Source organism: Corvus hawaiiensis, chromosome 5 (assembly GCF_020740725.1).
Source record: "Corvus hawaiiensis isolate bCorHaw1 chromosome 5, bCorHaw1.pri.cur, whole genome shotgun sequence".
NCBI lineage: Eukaryota > Metazoa > Chordata > Aves > Passeriformes > Corvidae > Corvus > Corvus hawaiiensis.
Window position 1 is genome coordinate 64183553 of NC_063217.1, and position 14566 is coordinate 64198118.

Sequence of the window (14566 nt, forward strand, 5' to 3'; positions counted from 1 at the left end):
CCGGGGCGGGGCGGCTGCTCCCGGCTGCAGGCGAGGCGGGAGGGGGCGGGCGGAGTAGCCGCGTCCCTGTGTGGGTCGGCAGGATTTCCCGATCTCGCCGGCTTCTTTTGGCATAGGCTCGGAACTCCTTTCCTCGGGCGTGGAGTAGGAGCTCTCCCGACGCTGCCCGGGGAATGCCGGCCGGGCCGGTGCCGCTGCAGGTGAGGGCTCTGCCAGCGGGATCGGGACGGAACAAGGGGACACGGGAGGACACGGGAGACGGGGCTGGAGCCGCCCCCGGAGAGGGCGTGCGGTGACCGGCAGCACCCACGGGGAGGGTCGGGGCTCTGCGCTGGCTGCCCGAAGGGAGCAGCAGCACCTTCCTGGAGAGGTGCAGAGCTTAACTTCCAAATGGAACAGAACCCAGGCCCCTGCGCCTCTGTGGGCTGCAGAAACCCCGAAGGGAGAAGGTCAGCGGTGGGGTTTGAGGTGACGATCCCACATTCCGCTCCAGAAACATCGGGAATGGTGTGCCAGTCACCTGCCAGGCAGTAGCCCTAGGGACTTCCCAAAAGGCCGCTTGCCTTCGGTCACTGAGGAATGAGCCCTCTACTCGTGGTACCGGTCCTGCGCACCAGCCGGTGCCCACGGGGTGCTGATGCTCCTGTCCCTTCTCTCTCTCCTGCCTAGGAAGAGCCATTCTCCCGACCCTGGAAGGCCTTGGCACAGCTCGCCAGTCTCTGTGTTCGGGGGTTTATGTGGCAATCAGAGCAGAATGGATCGGTATCGATATTTCATCTTTAACCAGAAGAACATGGTCGTGCTGGGGATGTTCCAGATAGCTTTCAGCACCGTGTGTGTCACCAGTGGGTTCATAGATGGCATTTTCAGAACAGAGTCTCAGCTGGGCAAATCCAGAGCTCCAATTTGGGCTGGAATGGTAAACTCGTGCTATGTTTGCTATGCTTTGTTCTGCAGTGCTTTTTCTCCCCACTGCTGCCTCCTAGTACTCATACTGGTAGTGGGGAGGGAAGCCAGGATTTCTTGCCAGCTCTTCTCTTGTTTTATCCTTTGAACTCAGTTAATAAAAATTTCCTTATCATGATATAGGCAGAGGAGTGCAAGCAGACTTACCTCTGAAGGAACTAAATTAAATACATTTCTGCTGGATAATGTAGAAAATGGGGCATAGTGACAATTGACAGGGTTTTTTTTTTGCAGAACTACAGTGACCACAGAGAAGCCACCAAAGATTAGGAGGGAAACACTTCATTCTCTGGTCGGGTAGATGAGCATCTGGGTGATGATCTCTGTCCCACAGCACAGTGCCCCTAATTTTGGTACTGCAGTGAGGAGTGGGCAGGAGGTATCCCTGCTCCCTGGCATTCAGCACCCTGATTTACCCTCCTGAGCCATGCTGCAAGGAAATTGCACTGAAGAGCTCTCTCTAGTGCAGAGGCTACCTATCTCCTTTCATTAGTATATTTCTTTCCTCTACAAGGTGCATATGGACCACCTTAAATCAGACTTATTCAATCAGTTTCATTGTTTTGCCCTACCCATAAAGCTCTAATTAGCAGCAGCAAGGCTGTGCACGTAGCAAGATGCATGTCACCCATGTCCTGCCCCCCAGGAGATGCTACAGAGGAAAAGAGAATATGAGCAATTCTCTTCCCATGTCTGATGCAGCCATTACTCTGATCCAAGCCTTGAAAACAAGGGCTTTTCATTACTCTGTAGCAGTTTATCTTCCAAATCTGATACTAGTTTCCCAGTTGCCAACTCCTTTTGTGCTCTACAGGTGATGGGAGTCCCAGGCATCCTGGCTTTGTTCTCCTCACAGAGGAAGAATCCATTTCTTGTAAGCTAGAGGGGCAGATGGGTGTTTGTATGTATGGGGCAGGGGCAATATGTTGGGGCAATCAAAAGCAATATGAGGAGGGAATGATCTGACTGGTCCTCCTGCAGGATTAAGAGCTTATTTCTTTGAGTTATCTTCACAAAAGCTGCTGTGTTCATACGCGAGAGGAGGATGCAGTGTTGCCTTGCTTTCTGCTGTAGCAGACAGACACTGGGCCTAACAAAAAGCAAAAATCTGTAAAAACACTTGGTTTCAATGCTTTTCTTTTGGTGGTCCTTCATGTTGTTAAGCACTGTGTACACTAAAATATGAAATGAGTTAAGAGGCTTGCATTTCCTAGTCCGGTTTCTCCAGCCGTGTAAACTCCAACAGGGGATATTGTATATAAGTAAGAGAGCTCTAAGACAAAGTCTTTGGGAAGCACCTCTGATTAATATTCAGGACTCGGCTGTAGCTCAGAAACTCAGTATTATGAAAACCTCTACTTCTCTGTGTTTGGCTTCTAAGTGACTGTTGCTACTGGGGACATTGTATTGTTATGGTAGGTCAAAGACTACATCTAATGCTTGTATTTGCCAAAGGACAACTTTAATTCCTGCTCCCCTTCTTTTTCTCACTAAAATTCTCTGTCTATCTAGGTGAATGTACTGATAGTTGCCTCCATAGTCTCTTGTGTTGCCATCCTCATTGTAATAGTTTACAGCTCCTTCACACTGAAGTATGGTGAAGAGGAGGAGCTGAGTTCTGCCCCAGTCCATGTTATCCATACTGTAAGTATTGATATAATGATTATTACTGGGAACATGACGCCCTTAATCTGCAAACAGTACCAGATGTGGCTTACAAACAGAACCAGATTTCTAGGAGGGGTGACACTAGGTCAGGTTGGCTGCTTTTGCTTCTGAGTGCAAAGGGGTGGTGTGGGTTGAGCCATGAAAAAATACTGGTGCTGCTCAGGGAAATGTGCTGAGAGTATCCCTGCCCTGGTTTGAGACAGTGATTTCAAGGCTCGAATCTTTCCAGCAGGCACCTCAGGTGATAAAGTTAACAGCAGTTACAGGTCAGCTGGTTAAACCTGGTGTTATTTCAAGTGTATCCTCCACAGTACAGCTGAAGAGAAGTAATGAAGCCCTTTTGTATCTCCAACCTACAAGCAATGGCTTGCTGTGGGGGTGAAGGCATTCCAGATAGATGAAGCTGATCATTAGTTTATTGCAGGACAAATCTATAAGGTGCAGTGCAGCAAGATGATGTTTCTCATATTCAGTATGAAGAAGAGCAGCCGTTCCTTGGGTTTTTACTCATTGTTAAAGCTATTTCCAAACCCCATGCCATTGCACAGCATCTTACATTTAATCATCAGCCTTACTTCACTGCTTGCTCTGTTTGAGGTTCACACTTGGTTTGTTTTTCAGAACACAGAAAAACGTTAAATAACACTGACTACGAATCAATCTCCTATCAGGCAATCAAAGCATTCTTGCAGTCATTAGATTATTTTTTGGTGGGGAGTGTCACTTTTTGAATATGGCTTTACTGTCTCCTTTTCTGTTTGCAGAGGTTTGTACTCAATAAAGTTGTCAAGGGTGCTAACATAGCCATGCTGGCTGTATCCATCTGCAGTGCATTTTTTGTGCTGGCCATGGCTTACTTGGGATGCCTGAGTCTTCCACGCTGCTCCTGCTATGACAGTGTAACTGGGATGGTGAGTGAGGAGCCCAGGGCACAAGTTTATTTATACTGAGTGCAGGTGAGAGGGGAAGAAACTGGGGAGAAAGTCTGTTTTTCTCCTATAAATCTAGTCTCAGCTCCTATGTCAGTCATGCAGGGCTAATTCTAAGAAATCAAGTGGGATGTTAGAAGGGTTTTATATTTCTTATATTTTCTCCTTTTACTATCTTCCTCTTATTTACAGTCTCACGTAAGATCTAATATAGGTTATCTCTATTTTCCAAACCATTTGTGGTGAAGCTACTGTGGTCCCATTTCCCATAAATCCTGCTGTCCTCAAAAACTGCTTCTCTCATCTTTAAGCCAACAGTTGCTTCTGGTGCAGCATTACAAATACTCACTGGTACTTAAACACTGGAACTTCAGTAATAAAAGTATCTCCTGTACTGTGTGTGAAGTGTAGGGGTGCTGACATATATCATTTACTTCTCGTTCATAAGGACTCTGCCTCAAGTGGTGGTGCACACAGTGTCTCTGCTAAGTGAGCTCAGTAATAAATACCAATTACTTCTCTACTAGAGCAATTCTGATGCTGTGTCATTAAACATGTACATCAGACCATTTGGTTTGGTAAGGAATTAATGGGTGCAGGCCACAAGGCAGCTGTTCCTGAATAAAGACACTGAGTGGGTAACGTGAGCCTGCTTTAAATTTTCAAACTAAAACTTGTTAGGAGGAGTGAACTGCACAGACTTTTAAAATGAGTTCAGGTGTATCTTCTTGAACAAATTTCCAGGTGAGGTATTTGATGGTGCTGTTTTTTTCATAGGAATGGTTGCAACCTAGTGAGGACCAAAATCAGACTGTGGAAATGGTTTGTGCTGTACAAAGTGAGTAACTCTTTTGCCTCCATGTATCTGGATGTTCACCAGGGATGAGGAAGGAACATTCTGAATAAGATTTACATCCCAGTCCAAAATCCTGTTAACCAAAGGGATTAACAGGATCCTCAGGATTTTGTGCAAACATCTATACCAGGTTTAATGGTTTTCTCTTTCTTTTCTCACACAGGCCCTGGGGGGAGAATTTTTAACTTCAGAGATCGGTTTCTGGCCCAGGATGTAGATGCAGAAGAAGACACATCCAAACCTCCACCATATATCAGAATGACTTGAAAAAGTAGCCAAATGTGGCAAGAGAGATGCAATAAGTTCTTAAAGATGGTTATGCACTTTTCCTTGGCCTTTTGAAAAACACACACAGAAAGAGAGAACTACTGAATGCCCAACACTGAGCAGAGATCACAGTGCAGAGGGAAAGATCTGCAGGTGATTTTGTACTTTCAGACTTTGTATAGTGAAACTACCTTATTGCCTCTGGAAAGTGAGAGCATTTTTTCCTCCAGCTTTTGTACTCAGATCACGTCTTATTTCACTAGAATTCATCATGCAATTTGTGTAGCAGTTCTAGCCTTAGGCATTTAAATATTAAATACAATTCCTTTTTCTTCAACTGTTATCTCAATTACTCCTTCTTACTGCATTAATTATTTGGATGATAATGAAGGACCCACTTCATCCTTGAGCTTCAGAGTGTTTTCTTCTTGGTAGGAATGGAGGTTTTTAATATCAAACCTTGATAACACCATTCAGGTACCGCTGTCAAAATGTGGCTTCTGTGGGTTGTACATGTGTCAGTACAATTAGTTTTAGTGCTGAAGTGTAACTAGAGTGGGGCAGGAACTGCAGCTGCAGTAGCTCCTCCTATGAAGTAACTTAAATACAATGAATTCAGCTCAAGTTTTCCTATTTCTACTTTGTAGATTGAAAGTTTAAAAGAAATCTTTATTTTAGGGCCCATTCTGCTAAAATTTAGTACAGATTTAGACCAAGGTCTTTTGTTGTATTCTCTCTAGGGGGCCTCTTGGTCCTCTAGACCAAGGAATTACAGTTTCCAGTCAGGTTCTGTCATCTCCTGAAGTACACAGAATTCTCATATGTACTTTATGTTTCAGTTTTAGGTGAATGTCAAGTGTTTATCTTGCCTTCAGGCCTTGAGCAGGAAGTGGTAGATGACTTATCCCATGATATAGATTAACAGAGCATTTGAACAGGGCCTGGAAAATAAGCTCCCATCTTGAGAAAGTGGGTAGTAGGGTAAGTCATGCCCACCATGAGCTATGTAACTCCAGGAATGATCTCATATAAAACTTCTCTAATTGCAGCAAGTAAGGTACTTTTCATGGTCCCAAGACAAGAGTTGTTCTTGAGTTATTTTTTTCTCTAAAGACTGAAGTCCTTTTCATAATGCTGGTAAAGGGACTCCAATACCTAAATGGCTTTAAACTAAAGGAGGTGGGTTTGGATTAGATACTGGGAAGAAATTCTTCCCTGTGAGGATAGTGATGCTCTGGCACAGGTTGCCCAGAGAAGCTTTGGATGCCCCATCCCTGAAAGTTCAAGGCCAGGTTGGATGGGGTTCTGAGCAACATGGTCTATGGAAAGGTGTCCCTGCCTGTGGCAGGGGAGTCAGAATGAGGTGATCTTTAAGGTCACTTCCAAACCATGTTATGATTCTGTGATGATTCTATGAAGATGTTACACAGCTTTTGTTGTAATCTTGAACAGAGGAAGAGTCTGAGCCACGTATTGAGGAAGTCCCAGTGAACTCTGGCACCCCTTTGTGCGTAAGGTGCTTGCCAAGTGCCTCTATTACTGACTTCAACCATTAGAATTATTGATGTCTAGGAATATCTCAGATCAAGAGAGCAGCCCTAACCACCAGGCTCCCTCCACAACCCTTCTCAGGTCACATACTGCTTCCTCCACTGCCCAGCTTCAGCCAGGGAAGCTGTCTCCATCTTTGGATGCTTGGGCCAGCACCTTAACTTGGGCCTGCAGGTCCTACTCTGGCAACTGGAGGCTTAACTATGTGCCACAGTAGCCAGATTCCTCCTGACTTTGGCTCTAAATATCTTCATGTGTTTGCCTGCAAAGCCACAGGATGGTTGAGGTTGGAAGGGGCCTCTGGGGATCAACTAATCCAACCCCCTCCTATGCCAACCAAAACACAGCTGGTGTCTTGTTCATTTGAAGGTGTCAATGTTTGAATTGCTTTAATATAGTAATTCAAACGTTGTGATTCAAAAAGGGACGCTGTGCTTTTTCCTCGGAAATAGTGCCTGTCAGCAGGCATCAAAGCACCGAGCGTGACTGCTCTCCCTGTCCTCAGATACTTCTGGCACAACTCCACACCATCTGCAATGAAATGCTGGGAAGTTTCTTCTTGATTAACACAAACTGTTGTTCTTGTACATCAAAAGAAAGTAAGACTCCCTGAGAGGGTATTGGGCTCACTGATAGCTGAAAACAGCATGGCTCTGGTTAGTCTAAAACTGCTCAGCTTCTGCATCATTTCTGGGTGAGAATTACGGTCCCATCCAGAAGTGCTGTTCCATAACCAGTCATTGCAGTGTGACATACTGAGCATAATTCAACAGTGTTTGACTGCTGGTTGAACAGGCAGTTTGCTTTTAATGTGAGTGTGCAGAGCAACACATCACTAGTCCTTGTTCAAGTGCTGTGCTGTTTCCATTGGCTCAGGCTGATAATTCCTGGGATGAGGGTGGCAGTGTGTCTTGGTTTGAAAGACAGGTGTCTGCCAAGGAAGGCAAGAGTCTCCCTTGAAATGAAAAAGAAAATGCAACCCCCTTCCCTCCGAATTATTATAATTTCGAAATTAAGGGGCTTTCAGGCAAAGATATGAGGAACAGGAATAACAGTTCTTTACTATTATATATATATATGTATACAAAACAAGTCAAACAAACAACAATAACTATGGCAGTAACAGCAAACAATCACAAACCCAGTCCCAGCCTTCTCGGCTGTCAGGCCCTTTCCCCTCGGGTGCAGTTCCGCTCGCAGCCGGCAGGGGCGCTGGCGGCTCCCGGTGAGCAGGGCAGGTGCGATGGTTCCCCCGCGGCTGCAGGGGGCGCTCCGGAGTGAGCTCGGGGAGCACGCGGCAATGGCGGCCTGGGATCCTGGGAAGAGATTGAACAAAGGCTTCACAAACCCCTGGGCAGCCGATCCCGGTGCCCGGCTGGACCCTCAGGAACAGCAGGATGGAACAACAGGGACGAGCACAAATCCTGGGTGGCAGACGAGATGTGTCAAACTCCAGAGCTGCAGTGGTAACCCCTGGAGGTCTCAGCAGGCAGGATGTGTGGGGCCACAAAGTAGCGAAGGCTTGAAGCAACAGCAGGGCAGGGCGGCTGCAGCCCAGCTCCCAGTGGGGCAGGGAAGGCGGGCTTGGGAATCCTGGGGTTTCCCTGGTAGAAAGAAGGCAGCCTAGAGCAGAAAGCCTGCAGTGCTGATGAGGCTGAGCACCCACTGCCCACACACTCAGGTGAAAGAGAGTAGCCTCTTGGACCACACCCTTAGTGGCTAGGCCCTTTGTCCTCCCCAAGTATCCAGCAATTTGTCCCCCTGGCAACATATATGGGGAAAATTCCTCAAGAGGGAAAAAAACAGAAAAGGAACTCCCAAAACCCCAACACAGTGCCACCACAGCTGCTGCAGGTCAGGTCCTTTGGGGACACCTCTGGGGCACAAGCCAAGTACCCAGCCTGGCTTTGAAAGCTTTTGATCAGTGGCATTTAGTGACAGGTGTGGCAGGTACTCTTTTGGCTGTGAAACAGCCTTAGCAGCAGATATTGAAGTATTAGGGCATAAAAGAGAAGTATGCTCTATGCTACTTCTAAATAAAAATGTATGCAATTGATTCATCAGCAGCTATAAATTGGCTTATTTCTAACACAGTCCTTCTAGTGGTGCAACTATTGCAGATCACTCAGAGACACATGATTTCAACGGTTCTTTCTACAAAAGTGGGGATTTCTAGAAAAATGACAGCTGCAGAAGGAAATTGGTGGAAACTGATTACTAGTTTAATGTCACTCCTCTTTGGTTAGCATTGCAGAAAATACATTCCTGACTGCAGTTTCCAGTGCTATATTTAGCAGCCTGTTCCACTTGCAAAGTACAATACCTTCCCAGAGCCTGCCTGCATCTCCAGGGATATTCCATGGCTTGTGTCACATCCAGCTTTTACTGGTGAAGTCAGGTGGAGTTATGGACCCCCGAGCATTTTGTGCTCACCTTGTGTCAGCATTGCTTGTATTAAGTCAAAGACAAGGCGTTTACATAAAAAAACCTTCTTTACCTCAAGTAGGCTGAGACAAACATTACCCTATTCCCTGATGCACAGAACAAGGCATACAAAATCCCCGGATGGATAAAAGCAAAGCCTGCCAGCCTCTCCATTAGCAGTGGTCAGAGTTAATCGCCTGGCGTAATCAGAAGGTTAATCAGGGAAGTAGATTCTGGAGGTTAATGTTCAACTAAGGGCAAAGAATTTTTTGAAGTCATTTCCTCAACAGAAGGGGCAGGAGGTGAGGGAGAGGAGAGAAAGAGGAGGGATCTTCGTCATGGTGAGGATCAGGGAACCCTTTCAAGCACTTCTTTGACAACAAGCCTGTTTTGAGATTTTTTAATATATATCTATTTTTTAATATTTGTATTTATTAATTTATATCTGAATTTTTATTTTTCACAGATATATGTTTGGTGCAGTTCCTCCCCTGTGCTGCTGGGTTGCTGGTGTTCAGGGTCAGGGCAGTCTTTCCTGGGCATGAATGTCCTTTCCCCTTTGCTGGCAAAAGGCAGTGAGAAACCAGGGGATACAAAGTCACAGTTCTGCATCTCCATAGCCCACCCTGTTCCAGCAAGAAGTAGTTGGAAATTGAAGTAAAGCTTCACTGTAGGTAGATGAACTGGCCTAAAATATTTTGAGTTGGGAGTACATAGGTCTTGATCTTTAAACATGGTGCTGACTACTAGGAAAAGGCAGGCTACAGAAGAAAGCCTTAAAAGAGCTGGGAAAGGACAGGAGTGGTACTAATGAATCGAAATACAGATACGTTCTGAAAATAGGAAGTGGTATTTGCCTGCAGATGAGAGGAGGAACATTGTCTTTTTTGGTTTCTGGGGTTTTTTTCTTATAGTCAGTAGAAACCCCACCTAATATAAGAAGCACAACATGCATTTTTTGGAGTCAGACTGTGTGATTTCTTGTTTCTTAGGATCATAACCACAGACTTCTTTAGGTTGGAAAGGACATTTAAGATCATGGAGTCCAACCATTGCTCCTTATAGGTCCCCTCCAAACTGAGATATGATTCCATGGTTCTCCAGCACTGACAGTGTGTAAGTACAGGGAAAAATACTTGGACTTACCACTAACTTGAGGAGGGAAAGCTCATCAAAGCAAACAGCATTTCCCAGCCTTCCCTAGAAGCCTCTCCATAAAAACAGGAACTGCTTTGTCCTGCACCTCTTCAGGTCAGTCTAACCCTAGCACATTATCAAACTGCACAGTTTCACTTGCACTTTCTGAGCTGCTGTAATGTCTCTTCTCTTCCTCTTCTCTTTTCTCTTCTTTTCTCTTCTTTTCTCTTCTTTTCTCTTCTTTTCTCTTCTTTTCTCTTCTTCTCTTCTCTTCTCTTCTCTTCTCTTCTCTTCTCTTCTCTTCTCTTCTCTTCTCTTCTCTTCTCTTCTCTTCTCTTCTCTTCTCTTCTCTTCTCTTCTCTTCTCTTCTCTTCTCTTCCTCTTCTCTTCTCTCTTCTCTTTTCTCTTCCCCTCCCCTCCCCTCCCCTCCCCTCCCCTCCCCTCCCCTCCCCTCCCCTCTCCTCTCCTCTCCTCTCCTCTCCTCTCCTCTCCTCTCCTCTCCTCTCCTCTCCTCTCCTCTCCTCTCCTCTCCTCTCCTCTCCTCTCCTCTCTTCTCCTCCTTCTCTTCCTTTTTTTTTTTTTTAGCAGTTTCAGCTTCAGTTACAGAAATGTGCGTTCTCTTTAATTGACTTGTTATTTATGTCATCTTAATTTAAAATTACTTTGTTTCATAGTTCATGTTTCATCCTCTGGCTTCTGTCCACTACATGATTTTAAGTACACCCATCACTTTCTTTTTAGTCAATATTAGTTGCTGTATATGTTATGTTTATGGTGGAAAAGTACCTGCAAATATTGCTAGGCCCTTGCCTCCCACTCAATAACCGTAAGACTGATTCAGGATGACAGATGGTGTTTTCAGTTTCCAAATTCTTTGCTCTAAGTGTATCTTATAACAGTTCCTTCTGTGTTTCTTGTTTTGTCTGATGCAGGCAGGATCCCAACCCCAAATGACCTAAGTTTTTGCTTCATCCAACAGTTCTTCACCCATAGAACCTGAGAGCTGGAGCTTTAAAGCAGATGCTAGAGCTGGAAAACTACCAGTGTCATGTACCACACATCAAAAAGAGTTGGAATTCCACACAGCGCACCCCCACGTGTTGCATTATGATGCCAATATATGCATGGTGATCAAAAATACATATATGTGAATATACATGTTTTCAGGCCATCATTTTAAATATATCGTGGTTTGACACTGGTTTAAACACCAGGTACCCACGAAAACCGTAACAAAGGGCTTATGCATTGAGATAAGGACTGGGAGAAAGCACTTTTAAGGCCAAAACAGGCTCAAATTTAAAGGTATAAAGTAAATTTATTATTAACCGAGTCAGAGAAGGATAATGAGAAGTAAAATAAGCCTTTAAAACACCTTCCCCCTCCGCCCCCCCCCCCCCAGACCCTCCATCCTTCCCACCGATAGCGCAGGGAGACAGGGTGTGGGGGTTTTTGGTCAGTTCATCACTCGAGGAGTTTCTCTTCTGCTATGCTGTGGGGTCCTTCCCACAGGTGATAGTTCTCCATGAACTTCTCCAGCATGGCTCTAATTTCACGAGCAGCAGTCCTGCCCAACCTGCTGTAACATGAGTCCCCCCCACGGGCAAAACAGTTTTCCCAGAACTGCTGCGACATGGGTCACCGGTCCACGAGGTGCAGTCTTTTAAGGATAGGCTGCTCTAGTTTGGAAGCAAGGGCTTTCTCTCTCTATCTCTGGAAGCCAGGGCCCTCTCTCTTTATTCAGGTCCCCCACTGGATTGCATCTTTTCTGGCCTCCACTTGCTCCAGTGTGGGCACCTTTCCCACAGGCTGCAAGCAGATTTCTGCAACCCCCCTTGGACGTCATGGATTACAGGGAGAGAGTTTGTTTTATTATAGTCCTCACCATGGCTTGCAGAAGAATCTCAGCTCTGATATTTGGAGCACCTCCTCCCCCTCTTTCCTTCCACTGCCCTTGGTGCCGCCAGGTTGGTTTTCTCCACGTTCTCACTTGCTCCTCTTCTCTGACCAGAGGGAATAAAAAACTTGTTGCTCATAAGTACCATTGCTAACAAATTCCACTGATTCAAAGATTTCTGCAGGATCTCGCAGCACTGAGAGGTTGATCTCATCTAGGTTCCACGTTGGGGAATCGCTCGCCATATTTCTGCTGCCAGCCATATGGCAGGGCAGTCACCGCCACTGCAGCACTGGTGCCATTCAATGCCTCTCTTCATGCGGGGCGCCAGGAAGGAGAAGCCGCTGTCGCCAACCCTGCCCTTCCGCCCACAGCAGGGCTGGCTAAAGGCAGCCAGGCAGGCAAAGCTTGCTGCCGGCCATGCCAAGATGGCAGCGGCCGCACAGCTGCGGCAGCCCCATGGCTGCGCAGCGGTGCCAGGATAGTCCAAGGGTGGTGCCTTGCCATCTCTGGGAAAAAGCTGCACCTGCGTGGTTTTGATTTTCTTCTTAAATATGTCATCACAGAGGCATTACCAGCCTCTCTAATTGGGCAAGCAGCATGTCCATCTTCAGAGCCATCAGAGATTGGCTCTGTCAGACATGGTGGAAGCTTCTAGCAGCTTCTCACAGAAGCCACTTCTGTGGCTTCCTCCTACCCCCCCCCCATCCAAAAACTAGGCTGTGTTAAACCAACACAGTACATATAAAGAAAATCTTAAATATCTTTATTTACCATCTACTATCATCATGCATATAAATGAAATATACCTATTTAATGACAGATGAAAGTATTGAAATCAATTCTTTCAGGTCAGACACAATTTGACAAAAGCACTCTGAGCCTTGGAAGCCAAAGGTCAGGGCTGCCAGCATTTGTGCTTTTTAACAGCAGCATCACAGTGACTCAGATATTAGCTCAGAATTGAAGTTAGTACTCAAAGATAGTCACAAGGATGCACAGGAACTTGAAAACCCTCTCTGACGAGCACATGCTTTTTTAAATCTACAGCTGAATCTTTGGTTGCTGAAGCCAGAAGCCCTTCACTGTCTCTAATTTATGAGTGTGTTAAAAATACCTTGAAGTAAATAGAAAAGCTGTTTCATGTATTTTAGGGTCAGTTTAGTCTTTTCCTCTTCATTTGCCCTTCCTTAACTGAAGAAAGGACAGAGGGACAGATGAGTATGAAGGACAAGGAGAATCTCAACCCCCCTGAGCATTTCAAGTGTTTTCCTGTACAGGAGTGGGTGTGAAGGGTGTGGGGATGACCAAGCTTTGGAGAGGATAAATGGTTTGCAAATGCAACTTCTGCTTTATGACTCCTGATTTAGAGGCCCCGCATGATGATTTTAGCAGTAAATCACTAAGTTTGATTTTCAGAAAGAGGGAGTTTGGCATATTGCCTCACACCAGTCTTTTTCCTGCCTGTGACCTTTCCAAAGGGGTAGTCCAAACAGTAAAAATAATAATAGAAAAGGAAGTACTGAGCTAAGATCAGGGTCTTATGACTCTTAAGTTTTCATATGCTCAGAGCTCCATCCAGCCTGGCCTTGAACACTTCCAGGGACGGGGCTCTGGGCAACAGCTGCTCTGGGCAATCTGTGCCAGTGTCTCACCACCCTTAAGAGAGAAGAACTTCCTAGTAAGAGCAGCAGATTTGTTAAATGCAGGCTAGGGAGAGGATTATGCTTTTTGGGGGGCTTTTTAAAATGATCACTGGTATTGCTATTAATTTCAAATTATTAGCTAAGGATTCAATAATTTGTGGTTCACATTAAGCAGTGGTGATTCAGCAAGGCAGAAAAAAAAATACATGTCAGTAACATCCCCCCAGGGATTGTGCACCTCAGGGAGTGCCGCTGGATGACCAGTAGCTCTTACTTGCCTTCCTTTGGGCTCTGGAAATAGCTTCCAGAACTACGAGGAGCTGCCTTCAGCACGTGCTTCAAATTGGCAGGTGGGAGGCTGTGCAGAGCCCAGTGAATCCCAGAACATCCCTGGAAACCAGCAGCCCTTCTTCCTCTCTCAATGCCCCTTCACAGCCATCACTGATGACACCATTCAGCTGGATAAATGAGGCCTCCTTTGGGCACTCAGCATCAACAGAGGAAAGAAAAAAAAATCCCTCATCCTCAGAGACATTGTCAGAACAGTGGGATTTTTTTGTGAGTCCTACAATAATGACAACTTCTAATGTTATTTATGATTTTAGATTTAAGATTACATGTTGGTGTTGATTTGCAGAGAAAACCAGACTGCCATTTGAAAGTAACATTACTATTACCTTTAAATAACATGGCTCTACATTTATCTGGGAATTGCAATGTTAAGCAACATCAGTCAATGATCTTGAAAGTAGGACTCTGGAAAAAAACGAGTATTAGAATTATACACTCTGGTGGAAGCGACAATACCTACAGAGAGGACAAGGGATATGACTTCCAACGAATTTATAAAAGTTAAAGAGATTTTATTTCTGAACAAGATGAGACTAGAAGAAGAGTGATGGAGAAGACTCCTTAGGGTCTTGACATACATCCAAGGGTTAGTAATTGCTGTTTTTGTAACTGTTCTATCACTTCCCATTCTTCTGGAATCTGAAATAAATCCTGAACATGCCTCTAAATCATCAGGTGAGTGCTTCAGATGCCTCAAAACCACCCAGTCATTGCAAGAAAGCACTAACAGTAGTCCAAGTATTGCGAGTCTTACAAAATTGTCACCCACACAGACAGAAACTAGAAACTCCTTTAACTCCCTCACAGCCTTTTGTTAACTATATGGAATTATATTATCATTCCTATTATAATTATTGAAAACAAGTGATAACAC

At 45.2% G+C, this 14566-nt stretch overlaps 1 protein-coding gene across 5 annotated transcripts; it reads left to right on the forward strand.

The window, feature by feature from the left end:
• Positions 1 to 5023, forward strand: LOC125326609. Of its 5 annotated transcripts, XM_048305060.1 has the most exons (7): positions 1 to 200; positions 670 to 762; positions 1781 to 1840; positions 2479 to 2610; positions 3399 to 3545; positions 4341 to 4401; positions 4583 to 5023. In XM_048305060.1, exons 1-7 carry the CDS (start codon positions 174 to 176, stop codon positions 4684 to 4686), a joined length of 624 nt encoding a protein of 207 aa, XP_048161017.1. In that variant the 5' UTR covers positions 1 to 173; the 3' UTR covers positions 4687 to 5023. The 5 variants fall into 5 exon arrangements, with proteins under 5 accessions (XP_048161017.1, XP_048161019.1, XP_048161016.1 ...); XM_048305062.1 differs by lacking the exon at positions 1781 to 1840 and having other exon boundaries at positions 2 to 200; XM_048305059.1 differs by lacking the exon at positions 1 to 200 and having other exon boundaries at positions 670 to 919.
• Positions 5024 to 14566: the final 9543 nt, after the last annotated feature.

Bases quoted from the DNA above. Each gene is read 5' to 3' on its own strand.
- LOC125326609 (XM_048305059.1), top strand. From the start codon at position 755: ATGGATCGGTATCGATATTTCATCTTTAACCAGAAGAACATGGTCGTG. The intron at 2,611-3,398 runs GTAAGTATTGAT...TTCTGTTTGCAG, and splicing joins CAGTCCATGTTATCCATACT to AGGTTTGTACTCAATAAAGT. The intron at 3,546-4,340 runs GTGAGTGAGGAG...TTTTTTTCATAG, and splicing joins ATGACAGTGTAACTGGGATG to GAATGGTTGCAACCTAGTGA.